The 26,149-nt window shown below is 46.4% G+C and overlaps 4 protein-coding genes across 4 annotated transcripts; 1 reads left to right on the top strand and 3 right to left on the bottom strand.

Annotated features, from left to right (window-relative positions):
* Nucleotides 1-10,986: 10,986 nt before the first annotated feature.
* On the bottom strand, nucleotides 10,987-14,932 carry SCP_0312250 (hypothetical protein; the record flags this gene model as incomplete). Its single annotated transcript, XM_027756608.1, has 3 exons — nucleotides 10,987-11,063; nucleotides 14,531-14,795; nucleotides 14,852-14,932. 3 exons carry the CDS (start codon nucleotides 14,930-14,932, stop codon nucleotides 10,987-10,989), a joined length of 423 nt encoding a protein of 140 aa, XP_027612409.1.
* A 3,582-nt stretch (nucleotides 14,933-18,514) lies between these two features.
* SCP_0312240 (predicted protein) lies at nucleotides 18,515-19,709 on the top strand (the record flags this gene model as incomplete). Its single annotated transcript, XM_027756607.1, has 2 exons — nucleotides 18,515-18,597; nucleotides 18,656-19,709. The coding sequence occupies 2 exons, from the start codon at nucleotides 18,515-18,517 to the stop codon at nucleotides 19,707-19,709; spliced, it is 1,137 nt and encodes a 378-aa protein (XP_027612408.1).
* A 490-nt stretch (nucleotides 19,710-20,199) lies between these two features.
* Nucleotides 20,200-20,434, bottom strand: SCP_0312230 (hypothetical protein; the record flags this gene model as incomplete). The annotated part of the gene is made up of 2 exons (XM_027756606.1): nucleotides 20,200-20,304; nucleotides 20,369-20,434. 2 exons carry the CDS (start codon nucleotides 20,432-20,434, stop codon nucleotides 20,200-20,202), a joined length of 171 nt encoding a protein of 56 aa, XP_027612407.1.
* A 964-nt stretch (nucleotides 20,435-21,398) lies between these two features.
* Nucleotides 21,399-24,709, bottom strand: SCP_0312220 (hypothetical protein; the record flags this gene model as incomplete). The annotated part of the gene is made up of 11 exons (XM_027756605.1): nucleotides 21,399-21,678; nucleotides 21,735-21,785; nucleotides 21,842-21,926; nucleotides 21,984-22,707; nucleotides 22,763-22,905; nucleotides 22,957-23,176; nucleotides 23,240-23,395; nucleotides 23,477-23,713; nucleotides 23,783-24,404; nucleotides 24,502-24,572; nucleotides 24,659-24,709. The coding sequence occupies 11 exons, from the start codon at nucleotides 24,707-24,709 to the stop codon at nucleotides 21,399-21,401; spliced, it is 2,640 nt and encodes an 879-aa protein (XP_027612406.1).
* Between the last annotated feature and the right edge of the window lie 1,440 nt (nucleotides 24,710-26,149).

Raw genomic sequence — 26,149 nt, 5'->3', positions numbered from 1 at the left:
GATTTTTATATTATAGTATATCATATGTGACTAACTTTGTTGTTAAACTGACAATACTGAGTCTATTTAGACATCAAGATATTATGTCAGATCTATATCATGCAGCTCATTCTATATGACATCATATATCCGCTCTGTTTCATGATTGTACTAATGATGACCTTCTGCACATTATGGATGTGGAAGTTGTATAAACTAATTTGTGACCAAAGAGTCAATTATTTATTTATTTTAGTTTTGGCTATCTGAGTCATGTATTTTTCATTAGTTTATCAATCACTTTTGCATGTGTTATCATTTTTTCAGTCGTATATGAAGCATCATTAGAGTTTGTGAAAAAACATCTATAATCCAACGATGCCAATCTTTAGGTAAAGTAAAATTGTATATAATTGAATTTCATAAAAGTAAGAGCTTTACAGCAGACTGGTAAATGAAAACTTGAAAGAATAGATGCACAATAGCTCAAAAGTGCATTTTTTTGTTAATAGTGAGATATTCCTATGTATTTTTGACATTATAAGATATTACTAGACTAGTAGAACATTTCATGTAACAATCCTTCTATTGAACTAACTCATACATTGAATAATCTCATAGTAGGTTATTATTATATGTTGATGCTCTAAATGTATCAGCACTTGAAAGTCTTGGAGGTACAATATGCTATATATTATATTAAAACTAAGTGATCTAATAATAAAGAATATAATACAATTTTAAATGAGTATGAGACAGTCTACTAAATGTCTTAGCTCATAAATTCAAAGTATAGGAAGGTCTGAAGAAAGAATAGAATCACTATAATAAACTAATTTATATTCTAATATCATGATATTCTACCACATATTGATTTATATGCATTATAGAAATCTACTATCTGAATTACAGTCTATCATCATTGCTTCAGTTGCTTATTACTACAAGCATTATTCTAACTAACCTCTTTAATAAAACTCATTGTTTATGTCTGGCGTAATAATAAGAATTCAATACTAGTGTACTAAAAATACAGTGATTATCAATGTTCAAGGTAGATGTTCTTTATTGGCTGGCTGTAAATGCAGCATTGCTTAAGCTAGTATTATAAATATACATTTCTTAGTCTATACAAATGTAGAAAAATTAAAATATATATTGTAATAATAAAATGTGAAGACCTAGCCTAGAAAGTCCCATTCTACCCTCCAACACCATGTTGTTGACTCAGTATATGCACAGGCCTTGGCCGGAGAAACTTTTGGCTGCAGGTCAAGTGAGTGGTACTTCACTGTGATTCACCAGGCATGGCAATGGAAAGTATGCTGGGCTATCACAGTTGTTCATTGATATCAAAATTTATGATAGTAGGTTGAGGACATTAATACACTCTCAGACCTCCTGGCCTCTGAAAACGCATTTTCTAGCAATCGCTCAGACCTCACTACTCTATGTCTTAGCCTCTGAACCCTTCGCGACCTTCTGCGAACTTTTGCGACTTCACCGACTTCGTTCGACTTCGCTCGATTCCTTGCGACTTCGCACCAAGATTCAACATTCTTTCGTCACTTATACACCACTCTTACATCTCCTCACTGTCAGATACCATCTACCTGTTGTCTTTTGGTCTCGTCCGATGTGCTCTGGCCGATTTCCTTCCAAGTCTGTACTTTCCCAACATTGCACTGCCTCTTTGAATGTTGCACTGACTCGCTGGTTTGTCATGCTGACTTATCGGCATCACACAATGGTCGTGCCCTCTTGTTTTGCAAATCACATTCCCTTTATCATTCAACCTTCCCCTTCAAGACTCCTACCTTTGTGCTGGAGTAGAGATGCCGTTAGAGTGTTCCATGTTCTACTTTACTGTTCTTCTCCATCGCTAACGTATGAAATTCACCTCTCCACTCACTATACCTATTTTTCCATTGGTCCTTGACCATTGTAACTCTCTCCGATGTCAGGATCCATCTTTCGACATTTTGCGACTTACACATTTCATCTCTCCCATTTTCCCCTCTATAAATACCTGCTGTATCTACATCGATTATCATCGAAGACCAGTAGGAGACTTCCCCCTTCACTTCAGATCACCGAGAAACTGTGTTTACTGCGATAGCGACTTTGAACTGCGATATACCCCACTGCGACATAGTGACACTGCAATAGCAATATAGCGATATAGCGATAGCGACCTGCATTAGTCTTAATCTGACTTTTGCATTAGACTGACTGCGACTTCATTGAGATGGCGAATATTGTGTTCCCCCATAGCGTTCTACCCCCACAGATAGTTCCCTTCCCATTTGCGATTTAGTTCACCTTCACCTACGAGTTTGGTGATTGCGTCGCAAGTTTAGCTTCCTACCTTTGACTTTTGCGACTTTGTTGTAGATTGTCCCCCGACTTCGTGTTTACGTCGTGAGCCCTCGTTCTCTTACAGGTCACATGTCCCTTTGGCTTAGGTTGAGGTTCTGGGACCCACTTGCTTTATTTTACAGTTGCAACACCCTTCTCTCACACACAGATCGCCCCTGCTTCTCATTTGTTTTAGTTGGGTTTAGGTGTTTGTGTCGGGTGTGCACTCATCAATGTCTAAGCTATACACTAATGAGTGCACACCCAACACAAATATCTAAATCTAACTAAAACAAGAGGGATCTATGTGTGTGAGAGAAGGGTAATGCAATGCTGTAAATGATGTAAGTGGGTCTCAGAACCTCAACCAAAGCCTAGGGGGATACTGCCTATAAAAAAATAAGAACTTGCGATGCAAATGTGAAGTCTGGTGACAAAATACGATAAAGTCACAAAAGTTAAAGGTGAGGAGCTAAGGTCACGATGCAATCACCAAACTTGTAGGTGAAGATGAACTAAATCACAAAGGAAAGGAGAACTATCTGTAAGAGGAGAATGCTATGAGGAAATGCAGAATTCACCATCTCGATGAAGTCGCAGTCAGTCTAATGTGAAAGTCGGAGTAAGACTAACACAGATGGTATATTCTAGCTCGAAATATTGCTATCTTGCTATATTGCTATCATAGTGTTGTAGTCTCTAAATGCAATATGCAGTCTCTAAATGCAATATGCAGTCTCACTATATTGCAGTCTCACTATGTCGCAGTATCAGTTTCGCGGTGATCTGAAGTGAAAGGGGAACTCCTTCCTACTGGTCTTCGATGATAATCGATGTAAATATAGCAGGTGTTTATAGAGGGGGAAAGAGGGAAACAAAATGTGGAAGTTGCAAAATGTCAGACAATGAATTATGTTCATATTCAAATTATAGTCTCTGACAACATATGTAATAAAGTGAGATGTAGCCATAAAGACATATTGCTTTGCGAATGGATAGAGGTGTGACATGTCTACTAAGTAATTAGACCTCATCATATTAATCACTAGAAGATATACTCATCAAATTAATGTGCAACTCAGAGCATGTTTATTGCATGGATGTCTATGCAGATAAATAGAGATCAGATCAGTGATAACAATATTGATGCTCTGGTACTATCAGCATATGTGATTGACCAAATTTGTCTCGACAAAATATCTAAACGTGATTACTTACTTTTTTCACCTCCTGATTCACACTTTCAACTGCTACCACCAGCATCCTTTGCTTCCTTAGTGAAGTAGGCCATTATATTTTTTATTGTCATGAGTCCAATGAAGAAAATAATCGAAAATTGATCTCTCACCACTTTGAGGCTGCTGTAAGAATTAAACTGTCAGTAGTATGCACTGGCCTTGCAGCGATACATGTTCTGATTCATGGTCAAGAGGGTCATGCATCACATAAGCTGACTCGGCCTTGCATCGTTGACCATGAGTTTTGGCAGTGCTGTTCTTTGCAGCAGTGCTGTTCATTGAAGTCTTCTTGAGCTCAACAGTACTCTTCTTTGTGGCAGTGCTCTTCTTTGTGGAAGCGCTCTTCATTGAAGTCTTCTTAAGCTCAACAGTGCTCTTCTTTGCGGAAGTGCTCTTCACTAAAGTCTTCTTGAGCTCAACAGCACTCCTCTCCACAGAAATGCTATTTACTGAAGTCTTCTTAAGCTGAACGTCCTCAGACTTTGGGTTCCGATCCATCTGCAGAGAAGTACTGGAAGCTAGGCCTGGTGCAGATGCCATACGAGAAAGTGTTACAATAGTTGATGGTCTGACATCGATAAAAATGCGAGCTTCAGCTGAACTGGAGTGACTGACATTATGATTTGTTGATAATCTATTCATAGTCATAGGCACATCTGAAGAGTTGCAATGGTCTAGGACTAATGAAAAAATAGGAAAAGTGAGTGGTGAGGTGAACATCATACGTTAGAGATGGAGACAAATGGTAAAGTAGAAGGAAAGAGAAGGAAAAGATATGCTACTTGTCCTGAACCACATGGAACACTCAAACAGCATCTTCAGTCCAGCACGAAGGTAGGGGTCCTAAAGGGAAAAGTCGAACAAAAAAGGGCATGAAATTTGCAAAATAAGAGGTCATGATCATCAAGAGTGACTAGTAAGTTGGCATAACATTCAGAGAGTCAGTGTGACATCAGAAAAGTACAGACTTAGAAGGAAATTGGCCAGGGCATATTGGACTAGATCAAAGGACAACAGGTAAGTGGTATCTAACAGCAGGGAGATGCAAGAGTCATGTATGAGTGATGAAGGAATGTCAAATGTCAGAGAGAAGTTGCGAGAAGTCGAGCGAAGTTAAAAAAGTTTGCAGATTATCACAAAAGAGTCATATGTATCTCGAAGACTAAGGCATAGAGTGGTGATGTCTGAGAGATTAATAAAAAATGCGTTTTCAGAGGCCAGAAGGTCTGGAAGCATATCAGTGCTCATTGCACTTTTCGATAATTATTCTGTGCAAATGTGGACTCATCATAAAACCAGAGCATATGAATACAATTTTGCAAATGCAGACAATCATCTGTGACATCTTTAACACCATTCTTCTATTAGCAGGCATTCAAGAAAAGAAGGGCAAGGGCAGGGAGATATCTCATCTTCTAGTACATAACTACATTATCACGTTCATGTCTATTAATGAATTGACCTGCAGGAGTCTTGGATCAGCAGTACTCCATCTCTCGCATCCATTCATGGGCTGCTGAAAGAAATATGGTCTTTTTAATTTCATATTTTGACTGTAGGTCTGGCCTCACTATAAATCCACAACATCTAATCCACGAACATATTTCCTGATCTCACACAGATGTTCACGAAGCTCCTGCACCAGTTCATAACTCTTTGACAAACCAGACTTCTTCCATTCGCTATATAGATTGAATGCTCAGGCCTATAGACACAGTTTTTTGGCTTGTAATTTGCCCCTTTCATAGATCTGTGCTGCATGTTCTCAAGCCTCAATCCATCTGAGACCCTTTTCACCTAATCTAAGACTGGTGTAGAATCACAGACACATTTTGATCTGCTCCATCCTCTGTCTGAGCAGATCATCACTGCTAAACCCCTTTATGCCTATCTCAGATGTTCGCCAAGACTGAAGCAACATAGAGATATTATAATAGGCAGATTTGGCAGCTTCAATTATTAGACTATGCATGTGTGATAGATTCTTTTGCTGGTGAGAATGTGACCCACTGAATGATGATTTCAGCACTGACAACCCTAAAGCAGGTGGTGGTTGGGGCTTGTGTAGGTTCACTCCTTCCACACTAGAGACCACATTGATACATTCATTGGTCAACCTGAGTATCATTCAATGTCCTGGGCGCATCTTGGAGGGCATCACATGCACCATGCAAGATAGAGCTCATTTTCAAGTCTTGCTCTACAAGGTGTGATAAGCCTTGCGCTTCGCTTGTTTGGAGTTCCTCATCAAGATGATTGAGCTTGTGATGCTTTGCATATGGACCCAAGTTAGTGATTAAGATCCGCTTGTAAAACGTCATCCTGGTCATGACACCACTGACCTGTGATGTTCGCCTCTGGTCAATACTCTCTAGAACTTGTAGCTTACTTAAGCTGGTGCTTTGGAGAAGAGATCATTTAATTTCTCTTTGTCTTTGTTCTGTATTTAAAATGTATTTCCTGTGTTTTTAAAAGCATAATGATTTAACAAAAACTAGGAAACAGTTTATGATATAATGTCTGTCTGAGTTTACAATTAATTGTTTTGTACTTCCAAAATGATCAAGTGTGACAGAAAAACATCACATGATAGTAGTTGAGTATGAACTGAGCATATCTTAGGAATAAGCTGGACAAAGTACTCAAAATGAGTATAACAGAAGAACCAGAGACTTTACCCACTATACAATTTCATTAAAATTTTAGTAGCTAAGAGCCTCTCAGATGTCAGACTAACCATGGTACCAACACATGTCCCAGGGCATTATATGAGATTATCCAGGATATAGTAGGCTGGTCCAATGGCACAATTATTATATGGGATATCCTATAGTACTAGAATATTAATATTTATATCCCAGTATTACTGGTTGTCCCATGGTGCCAGGCGTACATAGAGATGTCTCACTATTAGTAGAAAATGCATTTTTAGGCTATTATATGTGTAGTTTTTTATACTTTATTTCACTGTCATATTGTATAAGCTTTAACTATAAAAACAGTGACTAGAATACTGTAAATAAGTGTCTCAATTGCACTTTATATAAGGTAAAATATTCATAGAAAGCAGGATGTCAAGTTTTCATATGTATTTGTAATGTTATAAAGGCTATATTACTGTTAGTAGTATGTATAACAATTTTATTAGCTTATAGAGTAAGACAGGTTAAATAACAATGTTTATTCTCGTGTTTTAAAATTAATTTTACATTTTCTAACATAATGTTCAGATTAACATAATATAGTCTTTGGCATACAGTATATCATAGCTATACTATAACTTTCACTAAGTGTCTTAAAAAATAGAACAACTCAGTCTACTAATATACTAGCAAAGGAGGTATAATCTTGTCATGCCTTCTATCATATACTGTATTTGAATGAAAAAAGGCATTTTTTCAGTCAAGTTACACTCAGAAATACATTCACTGAATGACACCTTTGTAGTATGGGATATCACTTTATGTGATGGGATATCCCATATAAGGACCTGTCACTCTTAAACCTTACTACTTCAACTGTTAGTATAGATTTCTAGATAATTATAGTAGTTTAATAGAAACTTTAGGCTAAAGAAGGGACTAAGTATCTGTGAATTTATAAATCACATCTTAGGATGTACTGAAAATGAGAGATCTCACCTTATACAATGTGCAAATAACTTGCTTGTTTAGAGCACTATAGTCACTGTTTTTATAATCAAGACTTAGACAATATGACAGTGAAATAAAGTATAAAAAACTACACATAATAGCCTAAAAATGCATCTTTTACTAATAGTGGGACATCCCTATGTACCCCTGGCACTATAGGACAACCAGTAATACTGGAATATATATACCAATATCTCAGTACTATAAAATATCTCATATGATAATTATGCCATTAGACCAGTCTATACTTTACCTATGCCCTGGATAATCTCATATAATGCCCTGGGATATGTGTTAATACCATGGTCAGTGAAAGCCTGTCTGGTGTTGGCCAAACAGGAAACACTGAGAGGTAATACAATATCTCACAAACCAGACTGTAGATCTGGATGTATTGAACGAGAGCAGAAAGATTGTCAAGATGAGATATGAAGTGATATGTATGTAATGTTGCAGAGGTAATGTAGGTTTAGAACCAAAGAATTGAGATGATGTGCAGACGCAAAGTTGCCTACATAATAATATGTACAAATATGTGATGTAAGCAGCATGCTTACAGTTAGTCTGACATTTGAGAGACTCTTAGCTATAACACACTATAGATTATGTTGAAGTTAAGAGCTAGGTTAAAAGGGTACCCTGAAGCACTTTCTTATCAGAATGGACCCTAACCCTAAATGTCCCATTCAAATTTTGTGTTAAAATTTCATTCTTAAGGCTTCTTGAAGCAGTTTCTCATTACAGTCAGGATCTACTAGAATAATTTTTTCATATCTCAGTCATCATAATAGGGAGGTTCAAGTGTTTGTTAGACCCGTAAAACGTATACACATAATACAGGTATAGGAGGTCTGATTATATATACCTGCAAAATTTTTATAAATATTTGAGAAAGACTCAAATTGAACTGAATAAATTGGAGCATAATTGCTACATATATTCTGCAAGATAGCTACTCAAACTTGAACTTTGCATGTTAAACTTTGCTCTTAAGTATTATTTTACTTGTAAAATTGTCTAGTATATGCAGTAAACTACACATAGGTGCAGACATAGTAATAGTACAGGTTATAGTACAGGTTAGTGAGTGCTCCTGCCCATCCAGCCAGTAGTAGCCACTTATAGCAGAATTCCAGCAGTAATTCTGAGACTGCAAAAAAAGTGTAAGAAGTTTATATTCTCAGGCTCACCAGAGCTGCAGTGGACACAATATATAGCCAAAGTAGGCTAAAACTGAAAGTGTACAGCTAGATGGTGAGTGTAGGAAGATTAAAAGCACCTTGCTTAGGTAATCAGTAAACAATCCATGATGAGTAACAGTCATCAGAACTGATCCATTACAACCTGTGACTTTGTGCTATCTGCAGATCCATGTGCTTGTATGTATAATCAGAATCAGGCCTCTGTACTACAAAGGTAAACCTGTGTCCCTGCCTATGTAACAGTCATTCTGTCTTATTATGCTTGTGCAGGCCCTGCAACATTAGAAAACAGCCTAAGAGCCTCTAAAATGCTGCACTTCTGCATTTTTGAACTACAGTCCTAACAATTCCTACAAAAAAACAGAATCAACCAAGCCACCTTTCTGATGAAGGTAAAAGACCTAAAAATGCAAGAGCTGATTGATGTGCATTGGCAGGAGCACCCAACAAAACTTTGGATATAGTGGTGATCAATTCTGGTATTACAGCCTACTTACTGTGTTTCAAAAATAGGCTGAGTGCTGGTAAAAGGATCACTGTAAGGAGCCAAGCAAGCCTTTCATAAGGTAATGGTAAGAATGCAAAACTGCCAGTTGAAACATGTCATTGGAGCCATTGTTCTAAATGAGCAAAGGGCTTAACAGCAGTAAGCCACAATGCTGCCAAGCACTGAGACTCAAAGCATCCAAAAACTTTCTATGCCATACTAGACCACAGAAGCACTGAACATGCACACCATGGCTGCACTACTTCACTGATAGATCCAAGGCCACAACAGAATATGATCAAGAGGCATTATCAGGAAATTTAGGAGACCCAGGTATGACCAGGCAAAGTTGATAACCATATGACTGCCTGTCACCTCTCTCTGGGCATTTATTTAGACATTTAATATATTGTAGAGAACTGTCATTCATATGTGATAGTGTCAGATAACATCATTAAGATGAGGATATGACCAGATATTAAAATCTGGCAAAAATTATTGTAAAGCAATGACAAAATCCACAAAATCTGCAAGACTTGCAAAGCTTCAAAACTATAGCATCTAAAATAAGTACATGAAGAAGGTTCAAACTCAAGGTCTCGAGATCAAATCACATCACATATGTTAGCCTCACAATCTAACCAACTAGTCTATGCAGACACAGTCTTTGTCCCTAATCTAGAGTTATAACATAGTTTGTGGGACTAGGGCGAATTACAGAGCGGAGTTAGTGCAGAGTACAATTGCCTTTGCTTGCTGCAGTTTGAAGCATCTCTCATTTTCACTGCTGCTTTACTTCCATCTCCCTGCCTTTAAGACTGGTGCACTGCTTGGGCTCATTACTATTGGCCAAAGACAACAGACATGAAGATTACTCTAAAAGGCCATCTCTGTTGGTGAGAAGGCTGACCTTGGATCAGAACTGTGGAGGGCCCAACATTTGGCCAGGATCGTGGAGGGCCAACATTTAACCAGGACTGTGCAGGGCCGATGTTTGACTGAGACTGCAGAGGGCCGATGTTTGATCAAAATTGTAGCTTGTGAGCATGCAGAGCTTGGCTCACCAATGACTTGTGATGACTTGCAAGGATTGTGGATGACCGACAATGAGGACTATTCAGACAGCTGACCTGGACCATCAAGATGCCAGAATATTCACAGAATGGCTGCTGGGGTCAAGCGATAATGTGCAGGTGTTGTGTTGATACACTCTGCAGATTTGATAGTTGTGCTCACCATGTCTGCAATGTGGAACCTGGGGTGTAGCCATATGGGCACAGTTTTCATAGATAATGCAGATAGATTTACACTATAGCAAAAAATGTATATGTTTTCTTTTTAAGCATTATATAGGATCAATTATAATGCCTGATCTATGACAAAATGCATATGATCTGACAACTGCAAGCTATGCTAACTCCAATAACCCCATGGCATGCTGATGCTTTAGTTAGATGTTCACCAACTCAACTGTAAAAGGCCTGACTAGAATGAATGCAAGACTGACGCATATTGCAGAAATTATTTACATTACAATTGTAGCTAATGCCTTGTCACACCCTCATGTATTTTTTGATGATAGCCATTGGCATAGCAGAATAAGTGTCCATCCCGTGTTTGCTGCAGCCCCAATAGTTCAATTGATTCAATTAATAGCTACCGACATCACTAAAGATTTTAGCTGACTTCAGTCTATCTGATCACCAGATGAAGTAACAGCAGAAATAAGGTGTACACATAGAGTTCCAGAGTAACGAGAGAATGTTAGGGCTGGTGGTTTCCCAATCAGGAAACATATATTAGTCAGCACATAGGTATGTCGGAGAACATACTGGAATCTCCTAGAATTACTGTGTAGTATAAATATATGGCCCCAACCGCATGAGCTCCTCATGCGCTTGTGACCCATGGCCTAACAGCCGAGTGAGTAGTAGTGATCAACCTCACAATAGAGAATACTAAGTTTGTTGGGAATGCCTGGAGGAAGCAATCTGAGGGCACCCATAGAGCCCGTCACAGCGGGGAATAATTATGTAAGGGAACTTTATATCGAATGTATATAAAGAAATCTATTTCGGGAACCCGGCTGAGTAATCAGGTCTTCCCTTAATCTGAGACATCATCGCGATATTCTCTGGGATTTTACCTATTATTCTCAACAGGTTATGAGCCTCGAGACCATCTAAACCTCGGACTTGTATCCTACTGCTGCTAACGAAGAATAAAACTATCCTCACCCATACAAGAAAAACTACCCCTGTTCTGGGCAACATAATGTCGAACGATGACAAGGAATTCCGAACAGTATGTATCGGATCCATCCTCTGAAGGAGGACAACTGGATACCGTGAAAGAGGCACATGACCGCGTTCCTGGACGAGAAGAGCTTCTCGGCTATGTCACCAGTGAGATACAGAAACTGGAGCTGAGCGCTAATCCGAATACCAGAGAAGCACGCGATGCCGAGATTTAGAAGTGGGGTGAGAAGGATCAGAGAGCGAGGAATTTGATCATCATGTGCCTGGACAATGCACAGGTGATCCATACGGAAGGAGCGACAATGGCACATCATATGTGGAATCTGCTTCGCACGGTAAAGGAGCTGAAAGGACAACATGGGATTATAGCGTTGAGTCGAGTTTTCTACGATTACCATGCTGATAAAGGCGTGAATATCCCAAAGCACATCATCAAGCTTCGGGAGATACGTGAGCAATTACAGATGATGGGAAAGCAAATAACGGATGCAGATTTTAATGGGATCCTCATCAAGTCCCTGCCCAGCAGCTGGAACTCATATATGGCATCGTACACTGGTGCGATGAGTTTTCAGCCAAACTCTCCGCCAATGATGGCACCGGAATTGATCGCTGTAGTCATCGGCGAATATAGGCGCCGTCTCGACCACGATCAGCATGTCGAGCCAGAGCAAGTGCTTACCGCTCAGAGCCAGAAGCGGAAGCGAGACTCGATAAAGAAATGTTCCATCTGTCATAAGATGGAACACACGGCTAACAAATGCCGAAACCGAGGCAAGCCCATCTGTTCCAATTGCAGAAAGTTCGGGCATATTGGGAAAGATTGTTGGGCCAAGGGCAGCGGCAAGGAGGGACAAGTGCCTTCCAGAGCAGGACCGTCCAATGCCCCATATCGAGGCGCATCATCCGGAGAACCTCCATACAAGCGCTGAAAATTCGAGCAGACACGCGATGCCAGTGGCAAAGGCAAGGACAGAGCGCACATTGCACACGAGAATGATAAAGAAGATCGCGATAGCGATATGGTATCCTTAGGCACTAGCTCTGGGAATGAAGATTTCGATTCCTTTTACAACTGGTATGCCGATTCAGCGACAACGTCGCATGTCGCGAAAAATCGCAATATATTCATAACCTACAAACCCCTCGAGCATCACGCGATAAGCAGACTTGGCACTGTCCAAGCCTATGGATAGGAAACTGTACAGCTCAAAAGTAAAGTAGGAAATAGAAGAATTAAGTTCCAATTGCGCGATGTACTATATGCACTGCGGTCCCCCTGCAATTTACTTTCAATACCAAGACTTGACGAAGCCGGTGGCCGAACAGTCATGGGAGATCGGTGCGCAATCTTAATTGATCGCCGTGGAAAAACCCTTGCTGTCGCCAAAATGAGAGGTAGATTATATTTATTGCACGCCCGAGCAGTTAAGCTGCAACAAGGGAGTGCATACATAGTGTCCGAGAACAACCCGCACACCTGGGAAGAGTGGCACCAATCATATGGACACATCAGCAAATCCGCGCTACAAACTTTGCAGTGCGACCATCTAGTCGAGGGCTTACAATTTCTGCCCGGCCCGGCTAATATCGAATGCGCTGCATACATTCAGGGAAAGGCATCAAAGAAGCCATTCCCTAAAGCATCAAGCAGGAGAAGCCATCAGCCCGGTGAGTTCACACATGTCTGGGGCCCAGTGCGGACCACTGCAATAGGCGGGTGGAGATATTTTGTAACCTTCACAGATGATTACACAAGACAAAGCACAGTCGTGTTTACCAAAATGAAGGATGAAACTACAGACAAGGTAAAGAATTATATGACCTACCTTGATCAACGTTTTGGGAACAAACCACGAAAACTCCGCGTAGACAATGGGCGAGAATATATTAACACCGAATTAATGAATTGGTGTGCCGCCCATGGGATTGAGATAGAGATGACTGCGCCGTACTCTCCATCTCAAAACGGAGTTGTAGAGCGTCTCAATCGAACGCTACTTGCCCTCACGAGATCAATGATCTACGCGAAGGATCTACCACATTATCTATGGGCCGAGGCTGTATCACACGCAGCCTACATTAAAAATCAAGCACCCACCAGTGCGCTCGACCATGCCACCCCTGAAGAGAAGTGGAACCAATCAAAGCCAAATATATCTCATTTACGAGAATTTGGCAGCATCATTTGGGTCCTCACAGAGGACATCGCGCTCTCGAAGCTCACACCAAGAGCCAGTAAATATGTATTTGTTGGCTACATAGATGGGCCGAACACTATTAAATATTATGATGCCAAAATGCATCAAATAAAAACGACGCGAAATTACCACTTCACTAACTGGGATCCATCTCCAAATAATGTGACATCATTGCAATTGCGTGAGAGAGAAGGACCCGATGCCCCACAATCGAGGACTGCAGACATGCAGCGCAAGGGGGAGTCTTCAGATTCAGGGGGAGACACGCTACAGTCCTCCGTCAATAACCCGCTAAAGCGCAGATGCAAAGAAGACGAGGATAGAGATGCACCCAATGAAAATAAGCCCAGATGAAGCAAGCGTGTAACTGTCAGACCAGATTACCAGTTGCTAAATGATCCCGACGCTGACGCCAAAGATAATGCGGACACAGACGCCGAGGATAATGATAGTGCATCAATCGCCGATCTCATATATGTGGCGATGAGTGAAGAAAATATGGAGGCTAATGAGCCTAAATCGCTCAACAATGCGAAGAACTCACCCGAATGGCCAAAGTGGGAGATGGCTGTTCAAGCGGAACTTGAGCAACTACACAACATGGGCACTTGGGAATTAGTGGACTTACCCCAAGGGAGAACTCCGGTAGGCAACAAATGGGTCCTGGTAAAGAAAACGAACAGAGAGGGAGAGGTAATTAAATTTAAGGCGCATTTAGTCGCTAAAGGCTACTCACAGATTCCGGGAATGGACTACATGGAAACATATTCTCCGGTGGTCCGTCTCGAGACAATCCGCTGAAGGGACGCATAGCGCGCTGAAGCAGGGATCACATCTGCAAAGCGGTCTCACATTTTGGAGATACCACAGGGCGCTACACAACAGACCCTAGTCTGACAGTAATTGGAAGCTGGTTATCGGAGGAGGGAACGCTACGAGCCCGAAAGCTATTTCTAACTCCTCAACTACGATCTGCAACCACCTCAAAGTACCATCCGCCAACTCGCATCTACCGGTGATCTCGCGCATGATGTCGTACAGTTCGCGGGCCACATTGCACAATGTCTCAACCCAAAGGTGCAAGGTTCCTGATGACAATAAAGCAAAACTAAGGAACGCGATCCCAGGAAAATGGGGATAGGATGACTGCGCACCAATGTCAGGGAGGCCATCCGGTGGGTGACCCAAACCAAAGTCCTCGCGGTCAGCGGGGTCATCGTATAGAACACGTGCAGTCAAACCACGAGGAATGACAGCAGGAAGGTGGTCAGCAATCCGAGAGACCATTCGACGACCGGCTTCCACAGTGCGGGTCGTCGCAAGATGTATTTCCACTTGGGCGAGGACAGGAATATCGAGCGGAAGGGGTAGGATGATCCCCACGCTGGCCGCTTCGGACTGGGCTTGGACCATGAAGACCTGAGGGATGTGTGAGGACTGGACAATGAAGGAACATGTGCTTGCAGGGGCCTCACCAGCAGGACGTGCATTCGGACGGCCCATGCTTTCCACAGGATTGGGTCGAAGGGCTCGGTAAGGATGACGCTGGCATCCATGGATGAGAGATTGAGTTCAGGATGGGAGATATGTCTCCGAGGCGGGTGGGTGTTTATTAGACACTCGGGCGGGCATGGTGAAGGATGACCCCTCAGATTGAGTAGGAGCATGAGGGGACGAGATTGCGAGATATGATGTGATGGGCAGTGATTCAGCAGAGTGATTGTTAAGCAGATGCGGGCAGTATCGGGAGGGCAGGAAAAGGGTCAGGACCGGTTTAAGTATGAGGGCAGGGGAAGAGGTCGGGGGAAAACGAACCGTCCCAAAAGGTATGCTTGCGAAAAGACTCATTTCACATTCCCATCCCATCCAGTTAGTGCATCTTTGGGCAGTCTTGCATTTTGTGCGTTTTCTGGGCAGTCTTGCATTTCTGCATTTTAGCATTCTCCTTAGGGCAGTGCGATTTTAGTCCGACGCGTTGTCCAGCGATCATTGCGACTACAGAGATTTTCCTAGCTACGCTTTTGGGCCACCCACCTCATACCTCTGGAATAGACTCTTCTCCCTCATTGCATCTCAGACCCCACACGGACTTGATTCCGCTCGTACTCCTCCTTTCCGGCTTGTGACGGAACAACAATCTCGTCACTGCGCAATTCTCGGGCTAGCCGCAATTCTCGATTGGGATATCCAACACATGGACGTCAAGGGCGCATACCTGAATGGTATCCTAAAAGAGAAAATTTATATGCGCCAGCTGGAGGGATTTAGCGACGGAACACACTGAGTATGCCGCATGCGGAAAACCCTCTATGGACTCAAACAAGCTGGATGCGAATGGAATATAATACTGAACCGCAAATTACTCGACGCGGGATTCAGACGACTATTCGCGGACCCATGCGCGTACATCAGGACAAGAGATGGAAAAACAGAAATTGTCACTGTATGGGTGGACAATTTATTACTGTTCACAAATGATTGCGACCTCATGGACCACCTGAAAAAGGAAATCCAAAGTATGTTTGAAGTTACCGATCTAGGCGAGCCCAAGAAGATCGTAGGAATAGAGATCGTGCGAAACCGAAAAATGAAAACAATAAAGGTATCACAAAACAAATATATTGATTCTATCCTACGAAGACACGGACTCGAGAACGCGAATCCGGTAGGGATGCCTCTCGACCCGAACGTCACCCTCGAGAAAGATAAGGATGATGCAAATGAGGCACCAAGCCGAGACAGCGGATATGCTTTGCTGATCGGATCTCTGATGTATGCGGCAGTAGCCACACGACCGGATATCACATATGCTATCCAAAGATTGAGCTCGTTCACGGCTAGGCTGAACCTGACCCACTGGACAGCCGCCAAATGTGTGCTCCGCTACTTAGCAGGCACACGTGAAGCCGGAATAGTATACAGTCCAGCAGATAATGAAGGGCGTGATGCAGATGTGCTCATCAGGTACACAGATGCGGACTTCGCGAATAACATTCGTGACCGTAAATCTATTTCAGGATACGTTTACAAAATAGGAAGAGGCGCGATAACATGGAGTTCGAAGAAGCAAACAATGGTCGCTTCTTCGTCCACAGAAGCGGAATATATGGCATCCGCTCTCGGAGCAAGGGAAGCCATCTGGCTATGAAATCTATTTAAGGAAATAGGCTTCGACCAGGAACAGCCGACGATTGTCTACGGAGACAACATGGCTGTGATCTCAATCGCCTACGATCCACAGTATCACGCGTGCTCAAAACATTTTGATATAAAGTATCATTATGTGCGAGAAGAGATAAATGATGGAAAAATGGAAATAATCTACTGCCCTACAGAAGATATGGTAGCCGATATTTTTACCAAACCCCTAGCAAAGCCAAGGCACCAAAAGCTTATGGAAATGCTTGGGATGCCCATCGGCCCGAGGGGGAGTGTTGGGAATGCCCGGAGGAAGCGATCCGAGGGCACCCATGGAGCCCGCCACAGCGGGGAATAATTATGTAAGGGAACTTTATATAGAATGTATATAAAGAAATCTATTTCGGGAACCCGGCTGAGTAATCGGGTCTTCCCTTAATCCGAGACATCATCGCGATATTCTCTGGGATTTTACCTATTATTCTCAACAAAGTTGAGTTCAGGAAAGTGAGCGCTATCATTGGCCGCCATGACTCAGTGGGCGATTTAGAAAAAGCGCGCGTCACGAACCGCGTGATCAGTGACAGACGCGCGGATAGATCACGGTGTCGCCATCCATGATGAATCTTGATCCCTCACCACATAGGCGGCCGCAGACACTGAAATGCTACTGTTCGGTCCGATTGATCCTGATATTTTCCCGGAAACCTGACATAGGACGACAAATAGCTCTCAACTGTTAGGTTTCCCGCAAGCGCAAGTAGTTGTTGGGCGGTACCTGAGACATCCGAGTCCTTCGCGAGGAAGTACGTGTCTTTACAACCGATTCCAAGATGATGGAAGATTTTGAGGAGAAGCAGATATGAGGGACAGCTTCACAAAAATACACCACATCACCCACATCCAGACCACCGCCATTCTTCGTGGCTCTGATATCAACGCTGGGTCGCAACGATCTGGTCGCAACCTGTGGTACCGCAAAAACTATGGGAATTTAGAAGAGAGGGCAGGTATTTTGTGCCGTCTTACAACACCCTATCATGTTGGAATCACTCGTGAATTGACTACATCCGCTGTGTTGATGTGTAACATCTCACGTTTCACTGAGCGGGGCAAATAAGGACGATGATAACCTATGCTATCGTTCTGCAATTAGTCCACTGGACACAGGTGAGCATGTGCATTCATGGTAGTTTCATTAACAATCGTGCCTACTTCTACTCACGAGCTCTGGGAAGGACAGTAGCAGTGTCCTACATAGCGCTGTTAACGATCGTGAACCGGATGTCCGAGGCATTTCCGGATTTCAATCTGGCGCCTTTCTCAATGGAGCGCTTTGTGGCAGTATTCCTTGACGCCTGATAGTACAATTGGCGAAGCAAGATACCAACACCTGGCAGTCTGTTGGAAGACTCTGCCGCTGCTTGCTTTCTCAGAGCGCAGGTCAGGCTGTCTCTCGTCATTCTGCTTCTGACATCGAGTTCTAGTGCAACCTAGCATCTCTGTATCCCGAATACAACCGCCTGCTTGACTTCTTTGCTTTATGGAGGAACATTCACCTATTGTTAGGTAAACATCCGACTGGGCGAGGCGCAGAAGTTGGTCATGGTGCTCGGAACAACTGATTATCATTGCAAGAACACCAGTGAGCGCCACGTTGAAACATCATGGATGGCACTGCAAGCATCTTTATCCATGAAAATTTCCTCGGTGTGCGACTAGGCGGAGCGGTATAAGAGGACCGTCCATTCTCAGCCAGTCTCCAGCTCTCATTCCTTCGCTTTCTGAGCCAAAGACTTACGAGTCGGTACTGGATAGTGAGTCTTGTAACCTGCCCTGTCTTCAGGGGACTTTTCGAACTGACGAATACCTGGCAGCCTGACTTGTTTTTCGTTCATTTTCACATTTTATTTCACTACTTCATCCACGTTCAACTTCGACTCCATTCAACGACTCCACCCTAGTCTCCCCGAAGCTCTTATCTTCATTGATCAATCACGATGCGTTCCACCACCGTTGTCTCTGCTCTCTTCGTCGCAGCTTGCGCTGCTCCTTCCCTAGCGCTCCCCGTCGCACCAGCAGGGTATGTCTCGACTAACGCTTGTACATTAATTCCTCTGACATGGATTTTGGATTTACAGTGGTAGCGAGGCCCTTAACTGGTACAAGGTCGGCAATGCTGCGGGTGCCGTTGGAAAGACACTCCTTCACTCCCTGCGCGAGGAGGATGCTCTCATGGCGCGTGGCCATGCCGGCAGCAGCGAGAAAATCAACGGGCGTCCCCCGCACCCCCGTCCCTTCGGCCCCGCCCGTCCATGGCCCGTCCATTCGCCCCGAGCTGCGCCCGCGGGCAGCGAGGCCGTCAACTGGAAAAAGGTCGGCAGCGTCGCGGGCAGCGTCGGGAAGACGCTCCTCCACTTCCTGCGCGAACAGGACCCAATCATGGCCCGCGCGTTCGAGGAGGAGCTGCTGGCCCGCGGCGCCGCCGAGGCCGGGTCGGAGGCGATCAACTGGCGGAAAGCGGGCAGCGTCGTGGGCAGCGTCGGGAAGACGCTGCTGCACTCCCTGCGGGAGGAGGACCCCATCCTGGCTCGTGCGTTTGAGGAGGAGCTGTTGGCTCGCGCAGAGGGCAGCGAGGCGATCAACTGGCACAACATTGGGCACAACGCCAAGGAATTCGGGCAGGGTCTGATCCACGGTGCGCGGGCTGACGAACTCATCGCTCGCGCAGAGGCGCAGGGCAGCGAGGCGATTAACTGGCACAAGTTCGGGCAGAACGCCAAGGACTTTGGCAAGGGTCTGGCCCAAAGTGTGCACAGCGCGCGGGCCGACGAACTTATCGCTCGCGCGGAGGCGGAGGGCAGCGAGGCGATCAACTGGCACAACATTGGGCACAACGCCAAGGAATTCGGGCAGGGTCTGATCCACGGTGCGCGGGCTGACGAACTCATCGCTCGCGCAGAGGCGCAGGGCAGCGAGGCGATCAACTGGCACAAGTTCGGGCAGAACGCCAAGGACTTTGGCAAGGGTCTGGCCCAAAGTGTGCACAGCGCGCGGGCCGACGAACTTATCGCTCGCGCGGAGGCGGAGGGCAGCGAGGCGATCAACTGGCACAACGTTGGGCACAACGCCAAGGACTTCGGGGAAGGTATGATCCACGGTGCACGCGGTTTCGTGTTGAATGGGCTGGATTAAGCGGTAGTTGCTGCTGGTCATCGTCCGGAAGATGGATGCCGGTGGTGGTCTCATTGTGCTGATACTAGTAGTCGAGTTGTAGGATCTGAAATACGATGTGTTTGGCTCTGGGGCCTGAGAACTCAGCCGTCGTCTGCGTGTCTTTATGGGCCTCAGTGAGAGTCACGGTGCGCTGGGGTGCGTTGTTGTGGTTTGCACGACAGCGCTGTGCTACTACCAACGTGCCGAAGCGCGCACGCATCGAGTTCGTTGTCGAGGACGAATGAATCACACTGTTGCCGAAATTCACGCTGGCAAACAAGGTAACTTCCAAAATACACCGTACCACCGAAGAGGTGGCTAATACTAGGTAAATACAGAATAACCCTTCCACGGATCATCGAGGCACGAGAGCACTAATAGTATACGACAGCGATGCGGCAATGTGACAGCAGAAATTTCTTCGGAAACAGAGCGAGGGGATAGCGACATATGGTTCGAGTCTCAGAACCTAGCCGATAGAGTCGCGGCGCAGCCCGACGAGCGCCGAGGGATTGCCCACCGGGGGACCAGGGACGCCATGGTGAGCGCGAAGCATTTCACGGAGCGCCTCGTTCTGTACCGAGTCTCAATCAGCATGGGAGAAGAAAGACAGAAGGAGGGGTGAAGGGTGGACGTACGGAGCGCTGAAGCTGGAGGCGCCTCAGCCGGTGCTCGGACACGTCGCGCTCGAGGGCGGCGACCATACTCTTGGAGTGGAAAGACGTGCGTGTCAATACGCGGCGAGAGCTAAACGGAAGGGCGGAACGCGGCTTACCTTGGCTGTCTTAGAGTTGAGGCCTGAGGCCTGAGAATTCAATTACTTACAAGTTGTCTGTGCCTCTTTATAGCCCGTGACGGTGCACTGACGGACGTCCGAGATGCAATGAGAATATTATTTAGACAGCCGGGGAAAAAATACATAACATAAGGTGGGTCCATTTGCACCTACAATAGTTGACCACGCGCGTAGGGTCGTTTTACTTGAAACTATCAACGACGTTTATTCGAGCAACAGTAGCGAAGGCGAGACACTTAAAGGTCACCCCACCTTATTGAGCTAGCATCATCATAAGCTCGCGTCACGCAAGCACGTGTTTCGTGACAGACGCGCACGCTGATCAGCAATTTCAGAATAATTCACTGTTCATTGCGATTCTGCGAACTCTACGCATAATAATACTACATCTTGACTACAGTAACTAACAGTAAGTACCTCGACACAAAGTCCATCGAGCGATCAGCATACAACAGCCCATCAGTAACGCCATATGAGAGTGCGAGAAACAGCGACAACAGAAGACGCGAATAAAAAAGCAGTAAGTTTAGCAAAGCGAATGAACGGCAGCGACGAGATCGCGCGTGCGTGTATATGCATCTTCAGTTCGGGCGGATATGTAGGATACGAAGCAGGATATAGGCCGAGATCCGAGCGACGAGGCGAGGCGTGGGAACGCAGACTGCAAATGCCGGGAAATGGAGCGAGATGGAGCGATATTGTGAGAGACGACCCATGGAGATGCGAGCGTGAATATGAAACCTTGGAGCAGGCGCGAGAAAGAGACGCAGGATTGGAGGCAAACGCAGCCTCAATAAGTAACAGTCCGATGATGATAACGAAGCGAGGTGACCGGAAGCGACAAAGAAATGATTGTGCTTTTTTGAGAAAGCTCAGCGCGTCGACATCCTGGGTGGAGGTGCGCGATAATGGTACAACGTCGAACCTCCATCACGGTGCGGCCCCTGTCCCTGGACATGGTGCGCACCCGGCACAAACAACGCCCCGCGGTTATGCGAGCTGCGTTCCTTGCGGCGGAGGTGCGTCGGCGGCGGGAACGGTTCAGGGAGTCCTTGGTTGGGCCCATCGGAGTAGAAGATCTTGGGGCGCCATGACTCGCGCTCGTCCATGATACAGGAGTTCTTGAACTTCTCGACAGCAGCTTCTTTTCCCCTACACAAGATACAAATCAGAAGGGCGCAAGGTCTGAGAGCGAGATGGCGACATACTGATAGGTAGCGTAGCACATCTGCAGGACCTTCTCACTCGAGTACATGTTCCTGTGTTTTACGATTAGTACACAGGATTAACGCGACTGCGTAGTGAAGAATCTTACCACTTGACCCCAAGCTGCGTCTTCGCGAAGTGCAACAGATCGCCGACCGAGATGAAATTCACAAACGCATATCCAACATTGCAACCTACACGCACACCACCGCCATCAGCCAATGACGAGCGCACACGCCCGACGGACTCACCGTTCTGGAAATCCATCCGCAAATACAAGAAGTCAATGCGCCTGGGGCAGACCTTGTTAATGAACGCCATCAGATCCTTGTCGCTCATCTTGTTCGGGATGTTCTTGACCATGACTGTCGTGCGCATATCTTTCCCCTCCTCAATCGCCGCAATATTCAGCTGGTTCTTGTCGTTGCCTTGTTGCATAGCTGCCCCCAGCTGACCCTGCGTGTCTCGCTCAGAGAAATCCAACGCTGAGGCGGTGTAGGAATGGAAGGCGTGCACGTCAGATGTGGTCCCGTATGCACTGATCCCGCCGAAGTCTGTCTGTCCAGGGTACCCCTGTTGCTGATACTGGCGCTGGTGGTCGGAGTGCACTGCCTTGCGCGGAGTGGAGGGGTAAGGCTGGTACGCTGCAACGCGGGGCGAGGGAGGAAGGTAGTACTCGATCGTCGGCGCAGGGGGTGCGGCGAACGCCCAATGGCTGCTTGCCGCGACATCCGCATCCATGGTCCCGTACATTCGGACCTCGGGTGCATACATCGATTGCGAGTATGCGTACGATGGAGCGGCATAGAGTGGGGCAGAGGCAGAAGAATGGCCTTGAGAGTAGGGGTGTTCCGAATAGTGGTACGCAGGAGTACTCGCATTATACCCGAGCGCTGGGCGGGTAGACCGCACCATATTGTCAGTACCGATACTGATGCTCCTTGGCCTGGACGGTGTCTCAAGAAGAGCGCTAGTCTACATTACGCCACTCAACTCATGATACCTGACAATACAAAGCAGTGAACCATACCTTTCCAATAGCGTCAAAGAACAGATCATTGGAAGGACGCCTGCCGTGTTCTGTAGGCGACTCCCGTCCCTTCCACGACCTATAAACGGCATCAGGAGCGCCCATGGTTTCACTGGCACTGACGCTGCGAGGTCTCACTCTCCCTACACGCCTGTCAGCACCCCTTCGACATCAGTTTTACACGGGGGACGTACCTTGTAAAGAGCGTTCAGTCTCTTGCTGAGCTGTACCATTCAGCGAGAACATGGCCGGCTGATGAGAACTACCGGCTGCCAATAAAGAGTCGTCCGCGGACTGATATCGGTCCGTGTCCTTCCTGGAGAGGCGCAATCGAGCATTCAGGATAGTGCGATTGTTGAGTTGCTTGAACACAGACGCCGTAGTGCGAACATCGTAGTACTCTACAAGGTATGTCTACCGCATATAGGGAAAGACGGTCAATGAGTGCTCATTTTGAGTGCGCACGTTCTTCCTCACCTGGTCATGCGGGTCGGCTCCGACGGCCTCAAAGGATATCAACTCGCCGAAAGACGCAAGCACATTGCGCAGGCTAGCAGCGTCAACGACGCAGTCTTCGACAGTGACGTATATGGCCCCATCCATCTCTGTGACGAACGGGGACCTGCCTGTGAGCTACGAAAAAAAATTGACGAATCAGCGCAGTTAGAATACGGAGGGGAGAATGTTTATTCCCCGATGTGGGAAAACACTCACAATATCAAGCTGTTCTCCGGTGACGAATCCCGCCTCGAGACAGACGTCTTCCAAACCCGGAAGGGTCTGCCCAGAGATCTGACTCTTGGCGCGAGTCGCCTCTCGCACATCAAAGAAGGCAAGTAGGATAACACTATGAGAAACCTGAAAACGGACGAATATGCCCTTGATGTCTCCCATCGACGAAAACGCCATCCGCAGCGTCGCGAAAGAGGTAGAGGGAGGGACATTCTTGACCTGTTGATTAAAAAGGTGGGTATATGCTACAGAAACGAGGTTGATGATGTAATCGCAACGTGCACTCACCATCAAGAACCGACTCGGAGTCGTCTCGGTGACTCTCAAGTCATTAACCGCATCCAATGGGTGCTCTTGGCTCAGTGCAAGCTTCCTCTCGTCGCGGGGGGTCAAGTCCAAGTCGGATATACCTGCAGCCAATGCAGAAGCCAGATCTGCTGCGTCAGATTGCCCAGAAAGACCTGGAGAATAGCTGGGTTCGCCATCTGACGAAATGGAGTGCGTACGGCCGCTAGAGGGAGTGAGATATCCGGCCCTGGGGAGCGAGCGATTTCCCTTCAAGCTGGTAGGAGAATAATCTGCATCAGCGATGAGAGTGGTGTCGGAGAAGGAGTCGACCGCATGGTGGATCCAGCGGAGCGGAGAGGTTGCCTCAGGCGGAGTCGAGGGCGCCTCGTGAGTGTTGGAGTTGAAGGAAGAGGATGGAGTGAGCGGCGGGGTAAGCATAGAGGGAACGCGGGAAGGAGAGCGGGAAGGCTCAGCCTTGACGGGAGTCGCGTACGGGCCACGCAATTTGGTAGGAGAAGAAGTGGGAGAAGAAGCAAGGTCGAGGGGACGGAGATGAGGGCGATAGCGAACTTGGTGCCGGGGAGCCAGATGGTGAGGAAGCGGGCCATTATGAGCGGGAAGCCTGTTATCGGCAGAACGGAGAAGAGATCATTACGAAATTGACAAATATCATACGGATATCAGTACAGCCAAAAATACGAAATAACGAAGCGACCTACCAAAGATTGGGAAGAGACGGAGAGGAATGCACGCGTGAAGGAATCGCGGGGCGCGAGTCCATGTTTTGCGACTTATGACAAGAAGACGGAGATACGTAAGCGGAGATATACATGGCACAAAGATGCTACCAGCGATCAAAAAGGGACTTCTACTGACCTCTTCTGCCTGATGGAGCAAGGACGGGAAGGGGACTGGAGAACGATCCATCGGAGCCGATATACTTCAAGTGCTGGGAAGGGCCGCCGAGCTCTGGGTATAAACGGGGGGCAAGAATAGTGACAAGAAGTGCGGCGGGGTATGTCAGTACGCGGGGTCAGACAAGCAGCAGTGCGTGGTCAAGAGCAAGAGGACAAGAGCGCAGGGCGAAGGGTGGCCGAGACGCAGAGGGTTTATATACGGTGCGTGGGTGGAAATGAACGTGATTTGGCGGAAGAAGGGCAGGCAGAACGACGCAAAGGAAAAGGACAGAGAACGAGGGCGAGATGGGCTCAGATCTGGCTGCGATTCTTGTACAGTCTTTTTTCGAAGTAATTTGCGGATCCCGCGGGGACCATCCCTGCTTCAGGACAAGGGCTGCCGTGGGCCGGATCAGGACCGCCCCTTGCCTTTTTTTCTCTGCGGAGGCGGCGCAGGTCAGCCCCCGGGCTCCTCCCAGGCGCCCATCGGCGGCAACCTGGCAGCGGCGCTTTCCCGAGCCCTTCCTGCCTCTTTCAGCCATAAATGTCCCCAATCCGGGTGTGAATGCCTCGTCGTCCATAATTCATCCGCGAGCAATTCGTATCCAGCACCCGAGGAATATTTCCCGGGATATTCGGTCGCGGGCCCAGTATGGCAAGCGCATTAATGCCCGTCGAATGGAAGGGTGGAATCGACCACCACCGCGCCACATAACACGCATGGTACCGTGCATAACGCGTATAGCCACATGCAAGACGCCCCCGCAGAGTCCGAAGTCGCGACGGCGATGGTCGAGGAGCACAATATTCGTTGCACATGGGTCGTCGAGCAACGTCGAGGCTATCCGTTGATGTAACTATTAGGACAGCCAGGTAGGTACGGGCAGAGTGGCAATTGAGCGCGACGACAGGACCACATCGCGCTCGAGGTGACACCGTTGACGGCAGAAGACAGTCATGTTCCCACGCCACCGACGCGCTTCTCTTCCCGCGACTCCCCCTCGCGGTGTTCCAATCTTCCGTCCAAACATTCCTCTCGCTCACAGCAGACCACCGACCCCACTTTATTGTTGTTCAGCATAGCTGTGCAATGTGGCGGTCAGCTAGTCTCTGCAATTTTTCTGCGGGTGCCCCACGATCCGCTATGTCCGAGCATGTTGAAGGGCGCAGAAGCAGCGGAGAAGCGCGTGCCACAGCCAGATCTCCCTGTTGATCTCGGAACACAGTTCGGCGGACGCGCCACCAAGCCGCAGGCTACGCAACGTCGTCGAAGCTCCTGCAGTGCCCGATCGATGGCGTGTTAAATGAGCTCTTCGTGCACTACCTATCCATCAAGGTTTCCCAGTCGTCGAAGGTCTGTCGTCCATCATCGTGGTCGCAGCTATACTTTGTGACACAGGCCGTTCAGCGTGAACCTAGTAGTTGCTGATTGAGACAATATCCATGCAACCCACTGCGCGGATAGGTCGTC

Source organism: Sparassis crispa (assembly GCF_003851025.1).
Source record: "Sparassis crispa DNA, contig_000002F, whole genome shotgun sequence".
NCBI classification, from domain to species: domain Eukaryota; kingdom Fungi; phylum Basidiomycota; class Agaricomycetes; order Polyporales; family Sparassidaceae; genus Sparassis; species Sparassis crispa.
The sequence above is the reverse complement of the archived record's forward strand: the minus strand, read 5'-3'. Positions and strand labels throughout refer to the sequence as shown.